This window comes from Aulonocara stuartgranti (genome assembly GCF_965226115.1).
Source record: "Aulonocara stuartgranti genome assembly, chromosome: 5".
In the NCBI taxonomy this organism is placed as follows: Eukaryota; Metazoa; Chordata; class Actinopteri; order Cichliformes; family Cichlidae; genus Aulonocara; species Aulonocara stuartgranti.
Genome location: NC_138943.1, coordinates 2,586,890 through 2,609,882, shown reverse-complemented (window position 1 = coordinate 2,609,882; position 22,993 = coordinate 2,586,890). Strand labels below are relative to the sequence as shown.

Genomic DNA, 22,993 nt, shown 5'->3' with positions numbered 1-22,993 from the left:
CAACTTCAACCACAGCATCTGAAGTTGGCTGGTCAGCTGTGGTGGCCGCTCTCGCCTCAGCTTCCAGCAATTGTCCTTCTCTTTGACCCAGAGCCATCGGGAGGCTCTTACCCCAAATCTTCAGGCCTCTGTTTTCCCCTCCCGGCTTCTCACTGCTCCGCTCTTCAGTGAGATCCAAACTTAAGGGACTAGGAATCCTCGACAACCCTCTTTAAACCAGGCTTTTCCTGCTGGTCCAGTACAAGCTGCTGGTCGTTGCTCCTGTCTGTCTCTGCTGCTTCCTCGGTCCTCCAACTCTGCAGTTAGTTTTTACCAGGACAATCAAACTGAACCCTGACACACGAAGTGCCTTTCAGTACTGCTCGAGCACACAGTCCTGTGAGAACAGAAGCCCCGCCCACCTGCTGTTCAACCCATCTGTTTGACAGGAGCAGCCAATAAGAAGAAGGCTGGCCTAAATCCATCCAGTTAAAAACATCCAGTCTTTAAATCTGTAGAAAACAACCTCAACACTGTGTATATAAAATAATTTTTTCTTTCTTTTTCTTTTACGTCAATAACTGCTTTTATATGAATATTAAGTTGAAAGGACTTGAAAAACTACAGCTTGTGTTTCTGTCTCGTTTTGTAGTTCAGACAAAGCTGGTGCTGATCAATAATGAGGAGAAAAAGATGTTTCACAGCAGGTAAAAATACCAAAAAGAATCCAAAATTTCAAACTCAATATTTAACCAAGAGGAAGAAAACCAAGTCTGCATATCTGAGGCCCCACAAACTCTGGGAAATATTTATTCGTCATCTCTCAATGACGTCATCAAATGTAAAAATATATATTAGAGAAACAGAATATTGCAGAAATTTGATTTGCATACGAGCGTGTTCACAGTCAACCTGCCTGCTTAAAAGAGAAACGAGCATTTAAACAGGTACGAATGAGAACGCTGAGGTCAGGAGAACCATCGGTCATGGAGGTCACGGATGGACTGGATCAAGTCGTCATCGGACGCTCCAGAGAGAACTGCAACACACACACGCGCACACACACACACACACACACACACACACACACACACGCACACACACACACGGTTCACTTCAAATCAACGGCCTCATTACAAAGAACAAAAATGAAGGAATAAAGCTCGGGTTTTTTCATCCAGTTTCGGTGTGATGCTCTCCAGACATTAACATTCTGTCCGTGTTAAACCCAGAACGTGCAGTGCCGTTCTCTCTCATTTTTAACAATATTATATTCTGAACTGTACTTATGCAGGCAGTTTTTGCAGATTCGGCGTCCTCGGCGCCCGGATGTGAGTTTGTAAAAACCTCGAAGGTAAAACAGACTTAAGCAAACAAACCTGGATTATCACTCACATTCTGATCCATCAGCGTCGAACGGCTCAGAGCCATCATTGACGCTCTCCCAGTCTTCCGAGTCGTTGTTGTCGTTGCTGTCATTGTCATCATCGCTGTCGCCAGCCAGAAGATCAGCAATCTGAGCGTGAAAGGAAAAAAAGATCAGTCTCCCCAGTGCAGTCTGAACTGTGAGGACCAGAGAAGATGTGAAACCTAAAACTGAAAAACAAAGAACTTTTTTTAAACACTCAAACTGATTTTTCTCCTCTAACGCGAGGGAAGCAGTCACATCACTTCAGTTTGGAAGTAACGTCCAGCACGGACTGTTTTTAGTGGCACCGCCTTCAAGCTGGACTCAAGTTTATAAAGAACACACGTCGCAGTGTTGTGGTTGCGTTAAATCCACTGTGAGAGATGAAGCGCAGCCTCGAAGAACGCTCTCTCCCATCTGACTACAACAGGCGTGAGGTAGGGCTGCTCGATTATGGCAAAAAATGATAATCACGATTATTTTCACTGAAATTGAGATCTCGATTATTTGACGATATTTATTTAACCCTTTAAGACCTACTATAGAACCAAGTCCGCCAGAGCTTATATTATTTTTTTACATGTTGTAGTGCCATTTGTGGGAGCATTTCAATTTGCTAAATAACTGTTATAGCCCATATTTTAATGATATGTATGCATTAAGTCCATAGTAACTACATTAATTGCAAAAAAGTGCAATAAACTACAAAAAAATTGACATTCGTTTTTGTTTAGTTTGTTTACATATATTTCTACTTGGAGAAATTTAAGAGGTTTATCCCTCAAAACTTTAAATACAATAAAGTTGCAAAAAATAGTTTACAACAACAGGAAATTTATTTTGAGTGTTATCATAGTTTTATTTTGGAGATACAGCAATTTTTATATACTGCAGGAAAAACAAAAAACAATCCTATGATGCAAATTTGCAAAGAAAACAGCATGTGCATCAAAATAAACTATTTCCAGCAGCGCAATTCGAGTTCTAAGCATCCCAGCAACTATTCAGAAAAGTCAAACATGACTTATAAAAACACCAGTATAGGCTTTTAAGGCCTACAAGTAAAAAACTACATTTTCCGCGAAAATGACGTCACTTCCGGTTTCGGCCAGGAAATGGCGGACATGCGACAGTTCGCGCTGACGTCTTTTTCAATGTGGGAAGTGTTACGAACAGCTGATCGGATCGGCAAAGCGTGTTTCTGGAATATTATGTTTTTGTTCCTGCAAGCGCTTTTTATGCAATTTTTGCAAAGCTTTATGTGGAAGGAAACCGTGACCGAGGACAAGCTGATGGCATCAGATGTAAGTACAACTCCTCCGGTTTCATATGCAAAAAAAGTTATTGCACTAGCTTACACGGTTCAGGTTCTACAGGGATTTAAAAATAGTTACGCAAAACGGAGCGTGCTGCTCTGACCGGCTTTAAAGGGTTAACAATGACTTTAAAAAATAATATAACATAGTGTGCAACACCACTGAAGTTTTTTTACCTCTCTTTTCAACCAACAGCAGTCACTCTCCTCTCCAAATAACTTCTGCTTAGCTTTCCGAGCTTCCCTCGGGTCCTCTTAATCAGCGGTCTCCAACCTTTTTTGCGCCACGGACCAGTTTATGCCCGACAATATTTTCACGGACCGGCCTTTAAGGGGTCGCGGATAAATGAGGGAGGGGCTAATAATCGGCTCAGTCATTTTTAATGATCGTTGAAAGCCCAGATCGTAATCGTGATTAAAATTCGATTAATTGAGCAGCCCTAGCGTGAGGTGCGTTCAATGTCTCTGTTAATTTGAGTTTCCATGAATATGTGAAAGAAGCTAAAGAAGCATTATTGTTTTAATGTAACTGCTATTATTTTAGATATTAGTCGTCATGGTGACAACGCCGAGTGAGCTCAGAATAAATCATCCATAAACAAAGAACCTGAGTAACAAGTAAATTTTACTAATATGAACAACAAGTTCTTCTATAAATCATATTTACTATAAGAAAATAAAGTTAAACAAAACAAGACATTTATATATTCAGTAAACTATCATTTCAAAGTGTTGTCTTCATCAATCCTTTCACAGAAAAGTGAAAAATAAAAGAAACTGATTGGACGATGGATTTAGGGGGTCGGGTACCTCTTCGTCTCTGGGCGAGTCGGCTTGTTCCTCATTCTCTGCCTCGTTGTTATTGGCCAGCTCCTCTATGAGCGGGTCTGTGTCCAAGTCGTCGTTGTCGTCGTCGTCGTCATCATCATCGTCGTCATCGGAGTCAGAGGAATCGTCATCGTCCTGATCGTCATCCTGGAAGAGCACAAAATAAATTTAAAAAAAATGAACTCAATCACGACGACGACAGCAACGAAAGGAAGTTTTCTCAGTAAAACAAGTTTCACAGATAATAATAATTAAATTAAAGAGCAGAAAAAGCAGAAGAAGAAGAAACGGCAGACAAAGAAGCATCAAAAGTAAGAGAAGAAGAAGCTTTTGGATAAAACTGCTCGGCTTAAGCTCATCTCCACTTCAGGTCCGCTCCCTGAGCAGTCGCACAAGACTTCAATTAAAAATAAAAGACTGTGGTCACAGTGACGGGGACACCGTGGACTCTTTCCCTGAAAGCAGCTGCTCTAGAGACCCAGCTGTCGTCAGAGATGAGCCTCCACGTGAAGGTCGGGTCATCGCAGACAAAAGAAAACAAAGCTGCTCAGCAAACGCTCACCTGATCGTCGTCGTCTCCCTCCTCGGCGAGTTTCTGTCGTCCCACCTCGTACAGACGACACACCGTGTCCAAGCCCACCGCGTCCTGGTTCTGCAGAGTAAACGCATCACGTTAGCGTGTCTGCGGCCTTACAGGGTCACATGGGCTGTAATGGAAACAACAATAAACCCTCTGATAGCACGGATGCTCAAGTACCTCAATGACAGCCAGGTAGCAGTCCTTGGTGTCTGTACACAGGTCGAAGATGTTCCTCTTCACGTCCACAGTGGCTGAAAAACAAAAACATCATGAAGCTCGAGCTCTTCGAACCTCGGCTCGTAAAAGCAGGAGGAGCAGCTAAGCCTGGCAGATCAGCACAAACCTGACCTTTAAAATAAAATCAAACACATATGTATATATTAGGGGCGGGTTTTGATGATCGATTTATCAATTAAAACCGATTCTGGCTTGGATAGCGTGATATCGAATTATTAAAATCCTGATTCGATTTTTTATTATAAATTTATTTTGCCCGAAACGCCAGAATCTCAGGTTAAACCTCACAAAGTTTCAACAACCACCAAACAGCTAAAACAGTAAATGAGAGCAGGAACACGGATTCTGCACAAAGACGTGAACACAAAGCGCGGACACGCCGACGCATCAGAATCAGTGAGATGTCGCCTTTCTCACGGTCGGGGCTGAAAGCCGACAGCTCGCTGATCCTGATGTTTCGGCGGGTCGAGCTTTGTGTTTACGTCTTTGTGCTGATTCTGAAGCTGCAGGTTTGATCTCTCTCCAAACAATATTGACTGAACCAGCAGCAAAAGAAGATCCAAACTACGCTTCACATAAACATCGTCATGAACTCACTCTGACTTTTGCTGATCACACTTCATGCACAGCTCTCTCTCTCTCTGTACTTCAACAACAGTTTCCTGTCTAAAAATCTGTTTTCTGCATTATTTGCTTACTATCACAAGTCTACCATTGTTTACAGCGCAGTCGATCGCTGTTTTATTCCTTTTACTTACTTCCAAAGAGAAAACTTCATTTCTGCTGTTCAACAGGCTTCTGGACAATTTTAAACTTTTTAAATTTATGCAAAACTGCAAAACGCTGCGTCTCTAATCAAACCGCTGTAACTTTGCTCTGCTTCACGTCAGCAGCATCAGGTAATGTTCAGATGCTGATTAATGGTTTTCTTTCGTTTTTGATCGACTGCAGAATATTTTTATAAAATCCAGGCCAGGAAAATCACCTTCATGTTTTTCTGTTTCATCCTCAGCTACTTTGACACAAAGGCCTCTGCTGTGATGCTCACACCTTTGATAAAGTCTCACAAGTGTCAGCTTCCTTTTTATAGATATAAAAATATGGAAATGTCCTGATGCATGATCTGAATCATAACAAAATTTCCCTGATTCAAATCGAATCGATTCGGGACCTTGTGAATCGGAATCAAATCAATTCTAGAAATCAGTGACGATCCCCAGCCCCAGTATATAAACTGTGTTTGACCAACAGTGAGAGGAAGTGAAGCCTTACTGATGGGCTTGTAGTCCGTAGCATCGAAGGTTCTAAAGGACGAGCCGAAGGGACCCTTCATCTGCTGATCCATCGCGTCATCCTCATCGTCGGCCTGGAGCATAGCTGTGTGCGAGAGCAGGAGGAGGGAAAAACATCGTACGTCAGAGCGGTGATTCGGCCCCTCGCTGTGCTCGTAATGACTCGGACACATGAGCTCGTACCTCCGTACATGATGGTGGCGTTGCTGTTGAAGACCACCCTGCACTGGTCCAGGGCTGGGACGGTGTGCAGCAGGTGGAAGGTCCTCAGGTCCCACTGACACCTGCTGTCAAGGCCCACGACTACGACACAACGGGGGGCGACGCAGAAACACGTGCAGCTCGCTTTGTTGCGTCGTTATTACAGCTGAGATCAATAATCTGATCTTAAACTTTGACTATAGTTTTGGAGACTGTAAGACCCAAACTGACATTATGGTTCATCAGGTAATATGCATTAAAAATATTAAAGGCCATGTCTTTTTTAAGCAGGGTAAATTGGACGAGGCCGAATTTGTAAAAATGCACCTGCTCAGGTGAAACGCAGCAAGTTCACTTCAATAATGAGGGCAGCAGATTCTCCTGCTTCATTAAACCAGCAGCATTAATGAAGACCAGAAACATGCAGGGCTCAGCACTGAACAGCTCCTTTGCATACACATGCCATTAACTGGGCCCAGAACGTTTTTTAATGACCCATTTCATTTTAACTATATTTTTTGCAGTAAAGGAAAGAAAAGGACAGAAAAGACGGCCCCTGGCAGCATCAGAGGATACGATCTCCGTGTTGATGATGACTTCCAGGCCGTTGGGGTGGAAGACCCCGCTGATGTTCATGTTGAACTTGTCGAACTTGTGGATGGCCCGCGACGCCCGCACGTCCCACAGCACGCCGTCGTTTAGCACCAGGTCGTCAGTGGGGCTGAAGGTGGCACAGTTCCTCTTGTAGTTGTTGGCCAGGCCGGGGTCATTCAGGGTCAGCGTCTTCTGACCCGTCTGGATGTCGTAGATCTTCAGGACACGAAGACAAACGATGAGAATCAAATGAACTCCAAATCTACGGTTTCCTGCTGTCAGTAGTTTAAATGCAAATGAAGATTTTTAATTTAAGGGATTCCAGTTTTATCAACATCAACTCTGCTTCCTGCTGTTATGATGAGAGGAGGCAGAGCAGAACATTTTGGGCGACCTACGTTTGCGACTTGGTCTTTGGTGCCGATGACTCGGTCCTGAGAGAGTTTACTGAACTCCACGTAGTGATCGTCTGCAAAGGAGTTTCTGAAGGGGAAAAAGACACATCGACACCACGAAGACCACAGTCCACACCTCAGGGTGTCTATGCAGTGCATACACAGGTGTGTAAAATTAAAAGTGAAGCGTGAGGGTGTGGCGGTTTTACTTTTTGATGAAGACTCCATCCATGCTCCACAGAGCCGACAGAGGGACGCTCCAGGAAGCAGAGGTGAGCAGCAGTTTCCCATCCTAAGAAGCACAAACGGTTACTTTCTAATAACGGCACAAAAAGAGCTGAGGCTGCAGCCGCTATTCATATCAAAGCTGAGCATAACGTCAGCTCAGGCAGTCGCCTCAGTGCCTGCAGATCAGCTGAGCTTATAGAAGAAAACAAATCCACACCACCAGACGTCTTCTTACATCAGAAACTCAAATATACTCAGTGCAGATTTGTCCCTGACCCGGTCGAGGACGTAGCCTCAGATAAAAGAAACGCATGAAATATGCAAATGTTTGGGAAACGTTGTGCAGGATAACAACAGGTGTGTTTAAATGCTTGTGCAGATACCCTGGAGGGCTCGAGGTGTGTGATGGCGGACGTGTGGCAGGTGTAGTTGGCCGCCTCCTCTCCCGAGAGGACGTTGTAGAACTTGAGGTGGCCGGAGCAGGTTCCCAGCATCAGGAAACGCTCGCAGGCTGAGAAGGCACAGCAGGTGAAGCCGCTCTCGTCTCCGTCGCCCTCGTGGAACACCGACATTGGACGAAACCTCGACGAAGGGAAAACAGGCAGAGCGGTGGAGAAGCAGAGGTCCGTTTTAAACAGCCAAAAATAAGCTAAATAACCGTTTTTGCTGCACAGGTGAGTCTGTTCTTTACCTGCTAAAGATCAGGTGTCTATCCAGACACGCTCGGTCCACACCTCCGTATTTGGGGTACAGCACCCTGGCACCCAGGCGGGCGGTGAAGTTGGGAGAGGCTTGTCGTCTCTGCTTGGGCTCCGGGCAGCGGTGGGGCGTGAAAAGAGAGAAAGGGGGGCATGTGGTGACCGGGTTGGGGCAGCGGGCGTGTTGTTCCCTCAGGTACTCGGTGATGATGCTGTCGAGCGTTGGAGGGGAAGGAAGGTGGCGTTCCAACTGCTTCTTCATTGCTGGAGTCTGACAGAGAGGGAAAGAAAGACTAGCTGAGCTTAGGCCGTGTCTGTGTGCGAGCACGGCGATGATACTGGTGACCGATCGAACCCTGACCTGTATGAAAGCACCGTGATCCGACTTCTGTTTCAGTGCACGGAGCTTTTTCCCTGAGCTGCACGGGGCCACCGGACGCTCCCGTGAAAACAAAATCCGGCCAAGTGGATATGGGCCCTGTCCCTGAGGTGAAGGATGAGGAAGAGGAGGGGGAGGAGGAGTGGGGTGGGCAGAGGTAGATGCAGAGGAGCACGAAGGGTGAGGAGGTGCCAGGGGTCGAGAAGAAGAGGGGCAAGGAGAAACAGAAGCACCCGAGGACACGGGAGAGGCTCCAACATGGCTGGCGATACGCGCTGCGATCCCACCCGCTAACCTGCAAGTCCTGGGTACCACTGAGGCGGAGGGCGGGGGGGTGACGCAGGAAGGGGAGGGGTTTGGACAGAGGGTCGCTGCGGGTAAATTGGCCTCCTTGACCAGCGTGTTTGCCGTGTCCTGAAGTCCTTTGGCCAAGAGGTGGTTCCTGATCAGGACGAGGAGCTCCCTCTCGGAAAATGTGATGCGCGATTGGGCGACCACGTTGGCCCTCTGCAGGCGAGCCAACGACACGTCCGTGCCCATGAGAAGAGGTTTGCCAGACACCCGCTCGGTGAGCTCGGCGGCGAAGCGGCAGAAGCGGACGTGCTCGCTTCGTTTGTCCTGCAGCACGGGCTCCTTCATCAGCTGGAGACAGAAAACAGAGCATGAACACGACGAGAGCCGGAGGAAATCCTCCACCCTGCCTCCAACTGCAGCATTACTATAACTGCACCACACTAGTCTGTTAAACCTTCATGTATCGTGTAGTTTTTGAGGCGTCTACGTCATCAGTTTCCTGAAAAACCTGAATAAGCGACATGAAATTGCCGGATGAAGCAGAAATGACTCATACATGCAAATCGATTTTTTTCTCTCTCCAGTTTCAAAAGATTCAAATTTTCTGGCCACAGAGTTTAAAAAGCATAAATACACCAATATTTAAATTGTACTTGGGCCTCATTATGCTTTGCATGCCTGTCTGCTTTGTTATAATGCTGCTGCTGACACCAATTACCGCCCACGTTTCTATAAAGAGGGCAGCGTGTTGCAGGCCAGCGAGCAGCTGTGGAAGGACTGAACGCTGCTAACACCCTCACTTCCTGCAGAAAAGCCTTTAGTAATAGTAAAGTAATCGTTTATTAACTTGTGAGCTACAGTTAGTAAAGCTCTGCTGTTGTTGACATCTCTTCAATAAAATAACTTACTGTGAGTCCGAGCCATGAAATGAAGATTTCTAACAATAGCTTTAATATTTTATATTATAAGCTGCAGTTAGCCACAGTGTGCAACTTTAAGTGCGTATGAAAAGGTGGCAGGGAAGCCTTTCAGAAGATGACCGTTTGCAGATGGATGCAAACTGATTTCTGGGCACAGCGAGGCGAGGAAAGATCCAAGTTTATACAGCGGCTTCGTCACCACTGTCCGGACACCCTAAACTTCAGTCTGTTTTTTGCCACAAAAGCATTAAAAGGTCTTTCACTCAGATACACCTGTGCGCACCTGCTGAATGTGGCTCCTGGTGAAGAGCGGCAGCTTGCTGATGATCTGTCTGATGGCGGAGCTGCGAGAGAGTCCGACCAGAGCTTTGCAGGCGAGAGCGCGGATCAGGTCGGCGTCCGTGATGGGCATCTTCACTGACAGCAGGGACAGCAGCACCTGGAGACGACACGAGGAACACGAAAAGCATTTCGCTTTCAGGCGATCTCTTATTTACAACAGGGGTCACCACAGCGGGGCAGATTTTTACCCCAGATACCCCAAAAGGATCAAACCGGGAAAATTCCCACTGCTCGTCTGCTGCTCTTACCTTTATCCCATTGTTGTTCTGCACCACCTGCCACATGTGGGCCAACACCCTGTTGTGAGGGGTGGGGGGCTGCTGGGGATGGAGTAATGGCTTGAGAGGGGTAACCGCAAAAGCCCCCATAGAGTTCAGGCTCTGGTCAGGGGCGCACACGCAGTTTATTATCACCTGCGACGATTTTAGAGAGGAAACGACAGACAAATTTTCATCATTTGCTGCACAAATGCTGCATCTAAAACAGTTTTATCTGATAAAATAGTTTAAACATTCAGATTCGTGAGCCGATCTCTGCAAATGCGCCTTTAAAGTTTGTTTCTAAGGAGGGACGTCTGAGACCTCACAGCCTGCTCTGAATAAGTCATAACGTGCTGATCCTTCATGAATGTGCGCTCATGTGCTGTTAACCTGCAATCTTCTCATTCTGATTGCACAGACTCTGCACATTTCTGGGCAAACCCTTTTTCTGGAGGTCATCAAAGTCGGGAGAATGTCTCATTAAGATATTTAGAGCTTCTCCTTACTTGCAGTGCAGACTTCTGGATCTCAGCATCGTTGACAAACACCTCGCCCTCTGCCACACCCAGAATGATGCTCATACCTGAAGCAGAGGTGAGAGACGGTCACGCGCAGAACACCCAAAGGTTAACAACATCTCTCAGTTACAGTGGACCCTTTGTGCTTTTCCTCATTTACTGTCACATGAATGTTTATGAATGTTAATAATTTTAAGGTTGAGAGATCGAGTAAGCCAGGCTGCTCCGAGCGCCCAGTTTTATCTACTCTTGGATCTGCATGTTGCCCGTGAGCAGGAGGACATCCTTAAAACGATCAGCTGTGAGCACAGAGGCCCCACCCACCCTCTGTCCAAGCTTTCTGTTTGAGAGTGGCAACCAATCAGAAGACAGTTGGATTGTGTGTAAGATTCATAAGGATTATTTCAAATCCTGAATCACTCAATGTTACATGGAGCTGGAAACAATCAGAACAGTTTTAGCAGCACTAGAGGAGAAAACGATCAGATTTACTGACCCACAGTGGAAACGGGGGACCTGGCTTCATCCTGAACTTCTACGGTTTCTGCCAGGACCAGCTGGACTTTAGGAACCACCGTCAGGATGGAGAGGATGTCCAAAGCGTACCGCACAGTGTCGCTCCTGGTGAAAAAAACATGAAAAAGACTCCAGTTACACATCAGTGCTGCGTACAAAGACGAGCAACACAGAAACAGAAAGCAAGCAAAGCTACTTTTACACCGACTCCTTTCTGTGTCATAAAAACTCCCACCGAGTGCTCACAGCGTGCAGGTATGTGTGTGAGCAGGGTTACCTGCCAAAGTAAGTCCTCCAGTCGCAGGCTGTAGATATGAGCTGCAGCATTAAGGGGACACAGGCCAACTTGTAGAAGACCTCGACCGGCTCCCAGTGCAGCTGAGGAGGCCCGCACTCGATGAGAAACTCCATCATCTCAATAATCTGCTCTCTGGTGTACGAATAGGCCTGAAAGCAGGAAGCCGCAGACTTTCATGAGTTGTATATGAAGCCAAGACTCGTATTAAATGTCACGGCTGCTACGTCCATCTTTTATATTCAGTCTGTGCTCAGTGTTTGAACAGCTTGCATTTATATCATAAACATTGTACATTTAAATTGTCATTTAGAGCAAACAAACAGCTTCTCTGAGGTTATCATTTTATGTATTTTGAAGCATCACTACTACTTACAGGTGAGCATGAAACAGCTCATCTGCTCACAGCCACATTATAATGTTAAAATCCACATATCTAAATCCAGATCACAAATGTGATTAAGAGTTGCGTTATAAGGCAGTCCTTCTCTTACAAACACACAACCAGGCTAAGAAAGGCAGCGAGTCACATGATGATCACAGAACTATAAAACACAACGTTTCAGATCAAAATGAAATCTGAGCAAACGACACAGAGATTCACCAACAAAAGCAGGAGGCTCGTCAGCATTTCATCTTCACTGACAAGAAGGGAAATCTGTTGTTGTGGTTTAAATAAAAAAGCACAGCAACGACTCACAAACTCCATCGAGTACCTTGTAAAACGGCTGCTGGGGAATGACGATACCGCCGTCCGACGCGTGCAGGGACTGCTTCACCTGCTCGGTCTTCACGGCGAGGTGAGCCTCAAAGTACCTTCACAAAGTAATCGATAATCAATGAGTGTGTTTCCAAACTTTCACACAAGCAGAGAGGAACTGCCTGCATGTTCAGACTGTGAAGAGTATTTCTTTACTTCTACCCGACAACACAATAAAGAAATACATTATATATGTACAAATATCTAAATAAAACATGGCTGCTGTGTCAGATAAGAATTTTTGTGTTTGTGTCTCCACCCATCGCTTCACCTGCGCAGGGCCATGCAGGTGTGTTTGGCTGTCTGCCTGCTGGAGAACACCTGGTCATCACTCAGCCGGGACAGCTCGCTCCCCACGTTCAGGATCTCCAGAGTGCTGATCTACAGGCAGAGGAGACGATGCTAAAAGTGTCCGATCGAAAGAAATAGTTACTTCTGAAATTAGTTTAAATAGTTTAAGAGTAAAGATTCACGGCTGACCAGGTTGACGAGCCTCCGGAGGCCGTCCTGCTGGTCGAACAGCTGCAGCACCGCTCGGAATGAAAAGGAGATGGAGAAAAACATGGTGGCGTGGCAGACGCCCGACGCGTGCGACGACTCCAGCAGCCACAGCGCGTAGGACACCGTGTCGGACAGCACGCCGTCGGGCAGCGTGCACACCTGCAAACGCGGGACAGTGTTCACCATGACTGAGCTACGGTTGCTGTAATAATCCTGCACACAATAAGAAGAGTGTTGTAGCTTTACCCTCTCCATGGCGTCTTGGTTATACGCCAGGTAGTAGAGGCAGAGAGAAACTCCGGTCGCTGCCATTGAAGGCCTCGGGATCTCCAGGAGTTTCTGCACTCCTCCGTGAGCGATAAACTCTGCAGCAAACTTCTTATGGAGGAGCAGCGAGGCGAGATACTGACGAGAGAGCAACGACACAGTGAGGCTGCAAACAGCGAACATCAGTTTATCAGATGACACGGTGCTGCAAATATAACGAGGAGGATTTAAAGGTTTCACGTAGATGTGAAAAGAACCACAGTGAGTGGGTTTACTGATAAACTTTTATTGACAAGGGGAAAATGATTTCATTTCATCTTAAAAATAAGATTTACTCATTCAAAACAAAACGAAATCATATAAAAATGTATCTAAAAATAAAAATAAGTTCTCCTTTTCAGTTTGCTTTGCTTTAATCAACAATCCCTAAACTGGCATAGAAATGGACAAAAATATTAATAATATTAATCATCACCACCACACACGACTACGACTGAAACAAGAGTAAATAAACATGCAGCAGTCTTCCAACATCAGCCCTGCAACGTTCACGGCTCGCAGCTTCACCTACGTGAGATTCTGCATCAGCTAAAATTTAAATATAAGACATTTACTTTTAATGTAATTGTAATTTCCTTTTTCTCTGGTGAAGAATTACTGAACGCCAGAGGCAGCAATTACCTATGATTACTTATCAGCTCACGGACGTATGAATCCCACTTTTACTGCTTCTCTACTCACACGACGGATCGATTGAGCTGAAACAGGAGAATCAATTCATCAACTTTTCAGTTAATCTGACACCCGTCCATTATCAGAAGAGCCTGTTAGTTCCTCCAAAACATCTACACGGGAAGCACTGAACAGTGTCCACGATCTACAAACAACTGAGAGATGGAACACGTCTCCCTACATGTGACCATGCACGACACTGTTAAAAAAAAAGAAAAAATATCTCTACTCAGTTTCATCACATTAAAAATGAAACAAACTGTGGTGATGGGGCTGAGAGCCACCCACAGAGGTCTGGATTATCTTTCACACACAGACGCTCGGACTCAGCGGGGAGGGGCTGCACTGACAAACAAGGCGAAACGTGATCTGAGCTGCTGAGGCTCATTAAAGCATCTCGATATAAAGATTTACTGCTTTTGTAAGATCACTAAAAACCCCTCAGTAAGTTACATTAGTAAAATAAACATACACCACGTTCTGTCACAATAACTTGTAACACAATCAGAACACACAAACATACATGTTGCTTTAAGGCAGCTGTTCAAACACGTAGTAACAAACGTATCAATGCTGAACGTGGAACAAACTAACTGAATTACAATCATCTGACAGCAAGTGACCAAACAGATGCTGACACACTGGAAGGACTTGCTCTCTCTGAGCATGATATATGAGTAGAATATATAATAGTGGTGCAACGGATCAAAGATCTCATGGTTTTAAGTCACGGATCGGATCAATTTTTGAATCAGAAAAAAAGAAAAAAAGAAAAAATTTTAACATTTACTTATGAACTTTTTAAGTATTTTTTTGCCTATTAAAAACATTCAACTCAAGACTCATTCCACGCAATTATATAAAAACAAATTAAGGTGCAGTACAGGGCTTGTATCTACCACTCCGCTGTGATACAACGAGCTGTCACGGTCACGTAGCTTTCCGTTGACCTGGAGCTCCAACCGTTTGTAGTTGGGCAACAGAAGATGCCTGGGACAGTTCAGCCATAACTCATACATGCCTGGAACGATCTTGTCACTGAAGTGGACGTGCAACGAGATATCATAGTGTGGCTCAAGCACGTTCATCACAGTTTAAACCCTTGTTTTGCACAACAGAATACGGCCTCCCGTCTGCAGCTAAACACCACAGTAGCTTCTGTAACAGCTTTAGCCCGGTCGGACTGGGAGGCAAAGGGCTGCTTAAATACCGCAAACTCCTCTGCTCCTGCACTTGGACCGCTAGCACCGACCATAGCTATCTCTTGACAGACTGACCACGCGCACCATACGCATACTTTTTTTCCTTCTTTTTCAAATCTTCGGATCACGTGTGTACCGAACCGTGGAGTGTGATCGGTTCGGATTACGGATCAACCGTGATCCGTTGCACCACTGATATACACGCATGTACGAACGCTTCACTCAGAGTGCATCAAAGCACTAAATCATCCACAGCATTTCATAAAATTCCCTCCACATCAATTTTTTTCAAAGGGACGCCGTCATCCTTACCAGCAGGGCGTCAAAGGTGAGCTGGACGTTGTTGGTCTGTCTGAGGTCGATGTAGTTCATCAGCAGCGACCGCGTGTCCAGCTGCATGAAGACAGCCAGCAGCTGCACACAAGGAGGGTCATCAGTTGTGAATTTATTAAAATTATTTGCATTCACCAAACAGTTTCAGATTTGCACGCCTACCTCCTGGTAATCTCCGAGCGGGGTCAGATACTGCAGGATGAGCCGCTGCTCCATGGCCGGGCTCAGCGGTGAAAGGCGGAAGTCGGTGCCGATCATCACGGAGCTCATCTCAGACCATGAGGAGGTGCTGGCCGGCTGTTCGCTGGCCTCGGTCCTCTCTGCGTCCTCTCCACTCCTGTCCGAAGAGTTGGTAATGTTCAGTTTCTGCTTTGCCTTCCTCTCGTTCTCCTTTATAGCCCATTTCTTCCCTCCTCCTCCACCTCTTCCTCCCTGCATGTCTTCCGTCTCCCTGGACGCAGAGTCCGGAGCGACTTGGTAAACGAAGCCTGGCAGCAGTCGGGCAGAGCTGCTGCTGCGGCCGCCGTTCTTCTGAGCTGAGCCGAGCAGAGACGTGGGTTTGGTGTTGGACGTGGTCCTGCTGCTCTCCCCGGCTCTTTCATTTCTCGCCTCCATCTCCATCGGGTCTTGCTGGGCCGTTGTGACGCCTGAGGTTTGTGCAGTTTCAGCCTGAGAGTCCTGAGGTAGATTCTCTGAGGTGTGGGTGGCACTAAAGTGACTCGTGGCCTCTTGAGACTGCAGCTCGTGCAACCGCTTGATCATAACGGCCACCTGGAGGATGAGGAAACTCAGATTTTATGACGCTGACGCAAAAACTCTAAAAATCAAGCGCAAAGACTGTATATAAAAGATTACAGCCATAAAGCATGAAGTCTGTGGTGAAACAGACTTTTAACCGTAGGACGCTGCACACTCGATGCACTAATAACATGTTTGCTGCTGGTCTATGCACACAGCACATTAACAAAACTAACCAACATTAGCTGATAACGTAGCACGCCATCCTCTCATCCAAACATGGTCACTTCCAAACTACAAAATGCTAAAAAGGGATCCAAATGTGGAATCTAGAACCCTGTGGATCATGTCACGACAGCCACGTCCATCTTTTACATACAGTCTTTAATTACTGCCACCCACCAGCTGAGCATTCTCTTCTCTGTAGTTGGCCGCCACTTCCTGGTTGCTCATGGCTCGGGCCAGCAGACCCGTGGCGTAGACACACAGCGGGCGCTCTGCTTCACGAGCCCAGCCAAACAACCTTTCAGCCAGACCCTCCTGCACAGAGAGCACAGGTGAGCGAAGCACAGGAACAGCCTATCAGAAACCAGTGCTTATTCTGCTCACAGGAGTCGGAAACCTTTTAATAAAAGTCTCTGTGATAATTACTCAAATTAGTTATTCCCATATTTCCTACAGAACAACCATCACTTCCTCTTTAATCTACACAGCAAAAACTTTTTTAAATGTACCATCATGAAAAGAAATGCACATTATTAAGGTGGATTTCAGTTTTGATATGCACATCCATATACTGTCATTTATTAGAACTGTATAAACTAACAAAACCCAAATCCTCTAACTCCACATGGACCACCCCCAAACATGTGATCCCTCATAGTAAAATATTTTTTGGACACTTTATAGACGTGTCCATAATTTGTTTTTTGAACGCACACACCAGCTCGATAATCTAACAGTGATTTATGTCTAAATAGTGTTTACCTTCTCTTGGAAGACGACGGCCGTCTCCAGGCCCGGGCAAATGTTCTGAAGCAGGCGGCAGGCTGCTGTGTTGAGGCTGTGTTCCCTGCTGGTCATTATGTACGTGTCCAGCAGCTGCGAAACACACAAAAACAAACTTACAGTGTAGCACAAACTGTGCAGCTACCTGCTCGAGACAACGTTCACTGGCCTCATTTCTAAACTGTGGACACGTGATGGGGCTGTATAAACAAAGACTTTGTCTATTAAAGCAGATTTGCTTGATGCCCAGTTTAAAATGACAGATCTGGTTCATTTTCTCACAGCGCAAATTATGTATAAAGCAACACACAAAACGGAGATGCAGTTTGAAGAGGGAACTAAATTTAAAAATCCCCCCCGTATCAAACAACACTGAAAACTTTCTGCACGTGTGTGTGTGGCGTGAAGCTGTGGAACAAAGTGAAGAACTGAAGCAATGTCCCAGCATGCCTCAGTTTAAACAGCGGTTCAAAAATACAGTTTTTGCAAAGTACAGGGAGGAGGCGGGGCTCTGATCAGGCGTTCTCACCACTACTTTCACAATAATGATGTGTATATGTGTGTGTGTGTCATGATCCTGGGCCATGTTGGCCCAGTATTCTTAGTTTTCGTGTGTTTTGTTCTTTATTTATGCCCTGGTTTCCAGGTTGTTCTGTTAAGTTGTTCCTTGATTTCCCCCCTGTGTGCCCCTCTGTGTATCTGTGAGCCCTCGTCTCCCCTCCTTCTGTTTCATTCCATGTTTTCCCCAGCCCGTCATGTCCCTGCTCTACCCGTGCTCTCTCTCCTCCTGTCTGAACCTCTGTGTACTTCCTGTTTTACTTTGACAGTCTCCCGTCAGTGTTGCGTTCACTCCTGCCCTGTCTCGTTACGATTATCTGTGTCACCTGTGTTCCCCCGTGTGCTCCCACTTCCCTCGTTAACCCTCTGTGTATTTATGTCCGCGTCTCCCTCAGTTCTGTGTCGCGTTCTCCCTCATCCATGGCCGTGTGGTTCTCCGTATAATATGTTATAGTTTCCAGTTTAGTTTGTATGGTTTTTCTCTCCAGCAATAAAGCTGTTTTGAGTTCATTCCTGCCTCCGTGAGCTTGCGTTTGGGTCCTCATCTACCTCCACACAGCCAGCGCATGACAATATATATGTAAATGTGTATATGTTTTGATGTGTTACTAGAGTTATAAAAAATAATAATAAATAAATAATACATGTAACAAACTGTAATGAAGAATTTCTGATGAGCAGGGCATAAACAGGAAGACAAAGTGCTTTTGCTTTGTTTGTTTGTCTCATTTTCCCTCTGTTGTTGTTGTTGTTATACTATTTCAACATGTTCAAAATAAAGATTCAATACCATACGGTCCTGGCACCAGCTAAAGGCTTTAATGGCTGCTGGGTGGAGCTTCTGTACTCAAAGCATGAAGCCTGATAAGGCTGCCATAGCTGACGGCCCACCCTTGGAACCACACTCCATCATTTGGTTTACAAGAGGACAAAAACAAGCAGCAGCCCTTACTGCATTAGTGAAGTCATCGTTCATAAAGAGCATCTTCAGGAGTTGTCCCAGCATGCAGTCAGGGTCCGCCCGTCCTGCAACGTTACACACGAGTCACAAAAGTCTGAACAATTTGAATGATTGGTTGTTGAAATCATTTTACGGAACCGAGTGTGGAAAACATGCAACATAGAGGCCAGAGGGTCCAGGACTCACCTGGATGACGGTCATCAAACGGATCCGGGTCTGCTTTGTGATACTCTCCCATCTCTTTCTCAATCAGCTCCGATATTCTGCAGAAAACACACTGATGAGACAGGGTTTCTACTCAAGATGGACCCACAGACTCAGGCAGACTGAGAGGCTCTGACGTCACACGTCATCTGCGTCGCTAAAAGCTTAAAAAAAAAAACCTGTTTAAGACGGACACCAGCTGCTCTGTGGGGCCTCTCTGTGCTTCTTCCCATTCGTCGAGCAACGCGGAGAGATCCGCCTTTGAATCAACAGCCATGGCAACCGCCATGGCAGCTGACACGGCACTCGATAACGCAGACGTCAAGGCGGCCACGATGGCGGCCGATGGCTCTTCGTCCGCAGAAGACATTGCTGCCTGGAAGAGAGGAAGAGGAGGAGGCGAGGAAGAGGCAGATCATTCAGTGCTGTATTAGATGTGGAGCTAAAGTTAAAGAGAAAAATACTTTTGTGCAGTTTTATTCATCATGGACACTTCAGGCTGGTGCTGTAATGGTATGGAGGTCATTTCTTCTCTTAACACCATCTGAGTAATGTTGCTGATCATGTGCATCCCCTTATGACCACAGTGTGCCATCTCCTGATGGCTGATTCCAGCAGGATAATGCACCATGTCACAAAACTCTGCAGCAGCCGTGTGACGCCGTCGTGTCAACATAGACCAACATCTCTGAGGAGTGTCTCCAGCAGTTTGTCGATGCTATGAGACGCCTTAATAGCATTGATTCAAAGTGGAACTGTGGAGTGTGACTTCAACAAGTGAGCAAAACTGGATCACATTTAATTAAAACCACAAGCATGTGACTTTAAACTAAATTAAACCCAAACAACAGAAACTGATTAAAATCCTGCTGATTTTACTGGATGGATGAAAGTGTGAGTGGATAAAAATACAAAATTCTATTTAATTTAATTGAAAAGACTAGAATAATATCTGTTTATGGCCTGGTTTGGTTCACATGAAATAAAAGTCACTAATTCTGTCTTCCTTACACCAGCTCCCCATAAAGTTTAATGTTCGGTTTAAAATCCTGGTGATGTGTCCTCCGTGGTCAGAAGCCTCCATATATCAGTGAGTTACTAAAACCATCCATGTGGTTTAAATGTCTGAAGTCAGACGATTAACGCTCGGAGGCTGCACCAAGGTCCAGCTAAAGACAAAAGGAGAGCGCAGTTTTGTGGTTGTGGAACTTGCTTCCATTGGACATAAGCTCTGTGGACACTGCTGATACCCACCTGTGCAGGCTTGCCTTTATTTAGTTTTCGTACCATATTAACTGCTGTATGTGTTCTGCATTGTGAAGCACTTGTGAGTTTTGTACTTGAGAAGCAGCATATAAATAAGCCTTACTTACTTAAAAACCTGCTAATGCCTTTTCTGATTAACGAGTATGCAAAATCCTGAGTTGTTTTTTAAGTCCTAATTGTGCTGACCATGAGCCAGCATGCATCTTTATGACATTTCTTTTTAATTATGAAGAGGTCTGATATAAATTATAACAAAGACAAGTAAAAATTAACTTTTTTAGGACTTTTTCAAACTTCCTAACTTCTTCTGTCATCACATCCACTCGGCGCTTGTTCAAATACTGAGGTACAACACCTTCAAAGACAGGTGTTGAAAGAGCCGTTAGGAAGTTGCTGCTTTTAATTTCATTTCAAATGTTTTTTAAATGTTATTTTTCAAGCAAAACGTGTATGTAAACTGATATCGTAGGAGGCACTCGGGTCATTTAAAAAGCCTCTTTCTGCGGAAAAATCCAGAGGTGAGCGGAGATGTTATATTTGCTACGATGCGTGTTGTTGGTCAAACCGCACTTTGAGCGCTGTAAGCACAGTCCAACCTGCTGCTGTCCGACCAACAACGGCAGGCTTTGTAACTCACCGGCCGCCGTCTCAGAGACGCTCTGCGCTGAGGCATGACGGGAGGCTTCTTCACACACAAACACAGCTGTGACAGCTGGAAACACCTGTGCACCAACAGGTGGCCTCTGCACGGATACCGGGCTCAGGGGTTAGAGGGTAAGCTCAGCCCGGCTAGCAGTTAGCAAACTCGGCTAACTCGCTCTAACTCGACTCGCATCTTTTTGTTTATTTTATTTTTGTCCGACTGCCCTCCCCCCGTCACCCTGTCCCTCCCTCCGGGTCCCACCGCGGTGAGATAAGGCGCCAAGCCCCTCTGAGCGCACTGGAAGCGGCGCTGTGCGGCAGCCGCATGTCGGACACAGCTAGCTTCTCTGAGTTTCGCACGTCACTCACCTGAGGAGCAGCTTCCTCTGCGCTCCGCTCCCTCCTCGGTACAAACTCTCACAGCTCAGCCTCACAGCAGCAGCTCGAACCGCGCCGACACTCAACGTTTCACGAGAAAAAAACTTTCACGTTTATTTTCAAACTTCTCCCGGCGGCCGCACGCGACGTCAACAGAACGAGTCGACGTTAGATGACGAAACACAGGCGACGCTCTCCCTGGGACTTGTAGTTCAAAATTCCTGTTCCACCAAAAGGACTATGCCACAATGTTTCACGCCATCCCTGCGGGTGTTCTGACCCCTCTGCCGCTGGATCCTGCGGTTTCCTCTGTTGAACAGATCGGTGTCCCCGCCAAAAACACGAAAGACAACCGTGACGTTGCTTACTGGAATAATTTATACCGAGACCTGGAGTGGAAGAAAAGTTGGACATTACCAACAAAGTAAAGGAAATATATTTGAAAGTCATTCGTCGTTTTTACCCCACCATAACTTTTCTTGTACGATGTTTAAAAAACACATTGATGTTAACTGTTCATGTCAGAAAGAGAGGATGTTTCTGGTCCTGCTTATGTACTAATCATTTCTGGCAAGAGTTTAGTTGTTTCTTTTATCTATTTGACTGTTATGGAAATTATTGTTTGGCTTTTTTTGATTACTCTGCAAATGGGGCTAACAAATTTTATTTGAAAATTTCATATACATCTTCAAAGGCCCAAGCCGGTTGGAGGTTTAGGCCTCCCTAATTTCCAGTACTATTATTGGGCCGCCAATATCAGGTGTTTGTTGTATTGGAGACACTACAATCTCAAACCGTCACCACCAGGTTGGGTTGCCATGGAGTCATATTCAAGTGGGAAAGTTCCCTACCTGTGACTAGGTTCATCACTCCCTTTGGCATTGCCTCTACCCAGTAACAATGGAGTTGTCCAGCAGTCTCTTGGAATCTGGTCTCAGTTTAGGAAGAGTCTGTGTCTCCAGGCTTTCTCACTTCAAAGCCCAGTTGCAGCAAACCACCCATTTGTTCCCTCGATGGCAGATAATGCTTTTCATATCTGGCTTAGAAAGGGCCTAAAATCCTTTGCACTTATATGAAGATGGACAATTTGCAAGTTTCTCTCAAATATCCACCAAATTTGGCGTAGCTGCAGCTCAGTTTTTCTGTTTCTTACAGGCCAGACACTACGTGCAGACTGTGACAGCAGAATTCCCCCAAATACCTCCACACAATCCAGTAAACGATTTTTTAATGGTCAACCCAACCTCAAGGGGCATAATATCAGCCTTGTACAATTTAATTTCCAATGTTTCCTCCAGCTGCTATCAAATCTAAATGGGAACAGGACCTTACCTTTCATATTACGGATGAATTGTGGGCCTCTGTCCTTGGCCAGGTTCTGTGTTTTTGGTTTAGTTGGGCAGCAGGCTGCCAATTATTTGTTGTTTAATGGTTAGGGTGGGAAAAAGAAGGAAATTTTGAAGCATTTTGTATTATTGTATACATGGATTGAAACCTTTGTCTAATAAAAAGACTTTTGAAAGAAATTTCATATACATAAATCCATTTTTTAAATACAAAGCTGCTTTTTCAGTGATTTTTAAATGAAACCAGACAATATTTTAAAACTATACAATGTTCCCATAATATAAAAGCAATTAAAACTGTAAACTTATGCTTCTTGTTTAATATCTTGTGATTCAACCCCTACCCTGTGTCTAATTGTTATTACACGAAACCCCCTGACATTGTCTTTTGCTCATTTAATTCTGTAATGTTTGAATTGCTAATAAAGATAGAAAAAAACTTCAAACTGTGATGAAGCAGCAAGAGGTTCCCAGACTCCTGGATGGATTTGATTTTATTCACAACCAGTGATGGGAATAACAGAGTTAATATTACTTTCTAGTATCAGCTGTATGGGATCAAATTGTGGTCATAAATATTTTGTCCTTGTAAATCAGGATTTGTGTGTGTAAAAAAGATTTGTGTGCGGACTTTGCTAAAAAATACGTGTGAAACTCTGCACTCAAGTTTCAAGTTACAAGTACGAATTTCGACCCTATTTTTCTTCCTTTCATCTGATTGGCCAATGTCATGTCAATCACAAATTTAACAATCCAATCAGAGAACAGATGGGTTTGGCTGGCAACCGCCATGGCAGCTGACACAGCACTCAATAACT

The 22,993-nt window shown here is 45.2% G+C and overlaps 1 protein-coding gene across 2 annotated transcripts; it reads right to left on the bottom strand.

Annotated features, from left to right (window-relative positions):
- Nucleotides 1-759: 759 nt before the first annotated feature.
- LOC309706244 (DDB1- and CUL4-associated factor 1-like) lies at nt 760-21,196 on the bottom strand. 2 transcript variants are annotated; one of them, XM_082532590.1, is made up of 30 exons: nt 20,821-21,196; nt 18,723-18,919; nt 18,526-18,602; nt 18,331-18,404; nt 16,800-16,913; nt 16,215-16,352; nt 15,237-15,845; nt 15,054-15,155; nt 12,787-12,945; nt 12,520-12,699; nt 12,311-12,420; nt 11,996-12,095; nt 11,262-11,431; nt 10,965-11,089; nt 10,457-10,533; nt 9,939-10,103; nt 9,632-9,787; nt 8,117-8,776; nt 7,749-8,026; nt 7,441-7,639; nt 7,039-7,121; nt 6,833-6,917; nt 6,417-6,650; nt 5,823-5,916; nt 5,620-5,724; nt 4,288-4,361; nt 4,093-4,182; nt 3,513-3,677; nt 1,359-1,495; nt 760-1,018 (listed from the first exon to the last, which is right to left on the bottom strand). In XM_082532590.1, the coding sequence occupies exons 2-29, from the start codon at nt 18,911-18,913 to the stop codon at nt 1,367-1,369; spliced, it is 4,743 nt and encodes a 1,580-aa protein (XP_082388716.1). In that variant the 5' UTR covers nt 18,914-18,919; nt 20,821-21,196; the 3' UTR covers nt 760-1,018; nt 1,359-1,366. The 2 variants fall into 2 exon arrangements, with proteins under 2 accessions (XP_082388716.1, XP_082388715.1); XM_082532589.1 differs by having other exon boundaries at nt 1,375-1,495.
- Nucleotides 21,197-22,993: the final 1,797 nt, after the last annotated feature.

Coding starts and splice junctions, on each gene's coding strand:
- LOC309706244 (XM_082532589.1), bottom strand. CDS start 18,913: ATGTCTTCTGCGGACGAAGAGCCATCGGCCGCCATCGTGGCCGCCTTG. Junction 10,534..10,964: donor GTCCCCCGTTTCCACTGTGG/GTCAGTAAATCT, acceptor CCTCTGCTTCAG/GTATGAGCATCATTCTGGGT. Junction 7,640..7,748: donor AGACACCTGATCTTTAGCAG/GTAAAGAACAGA, acceptor CCCTTCGTCGAG/GTTTCGTCCAATGTCGGTGT.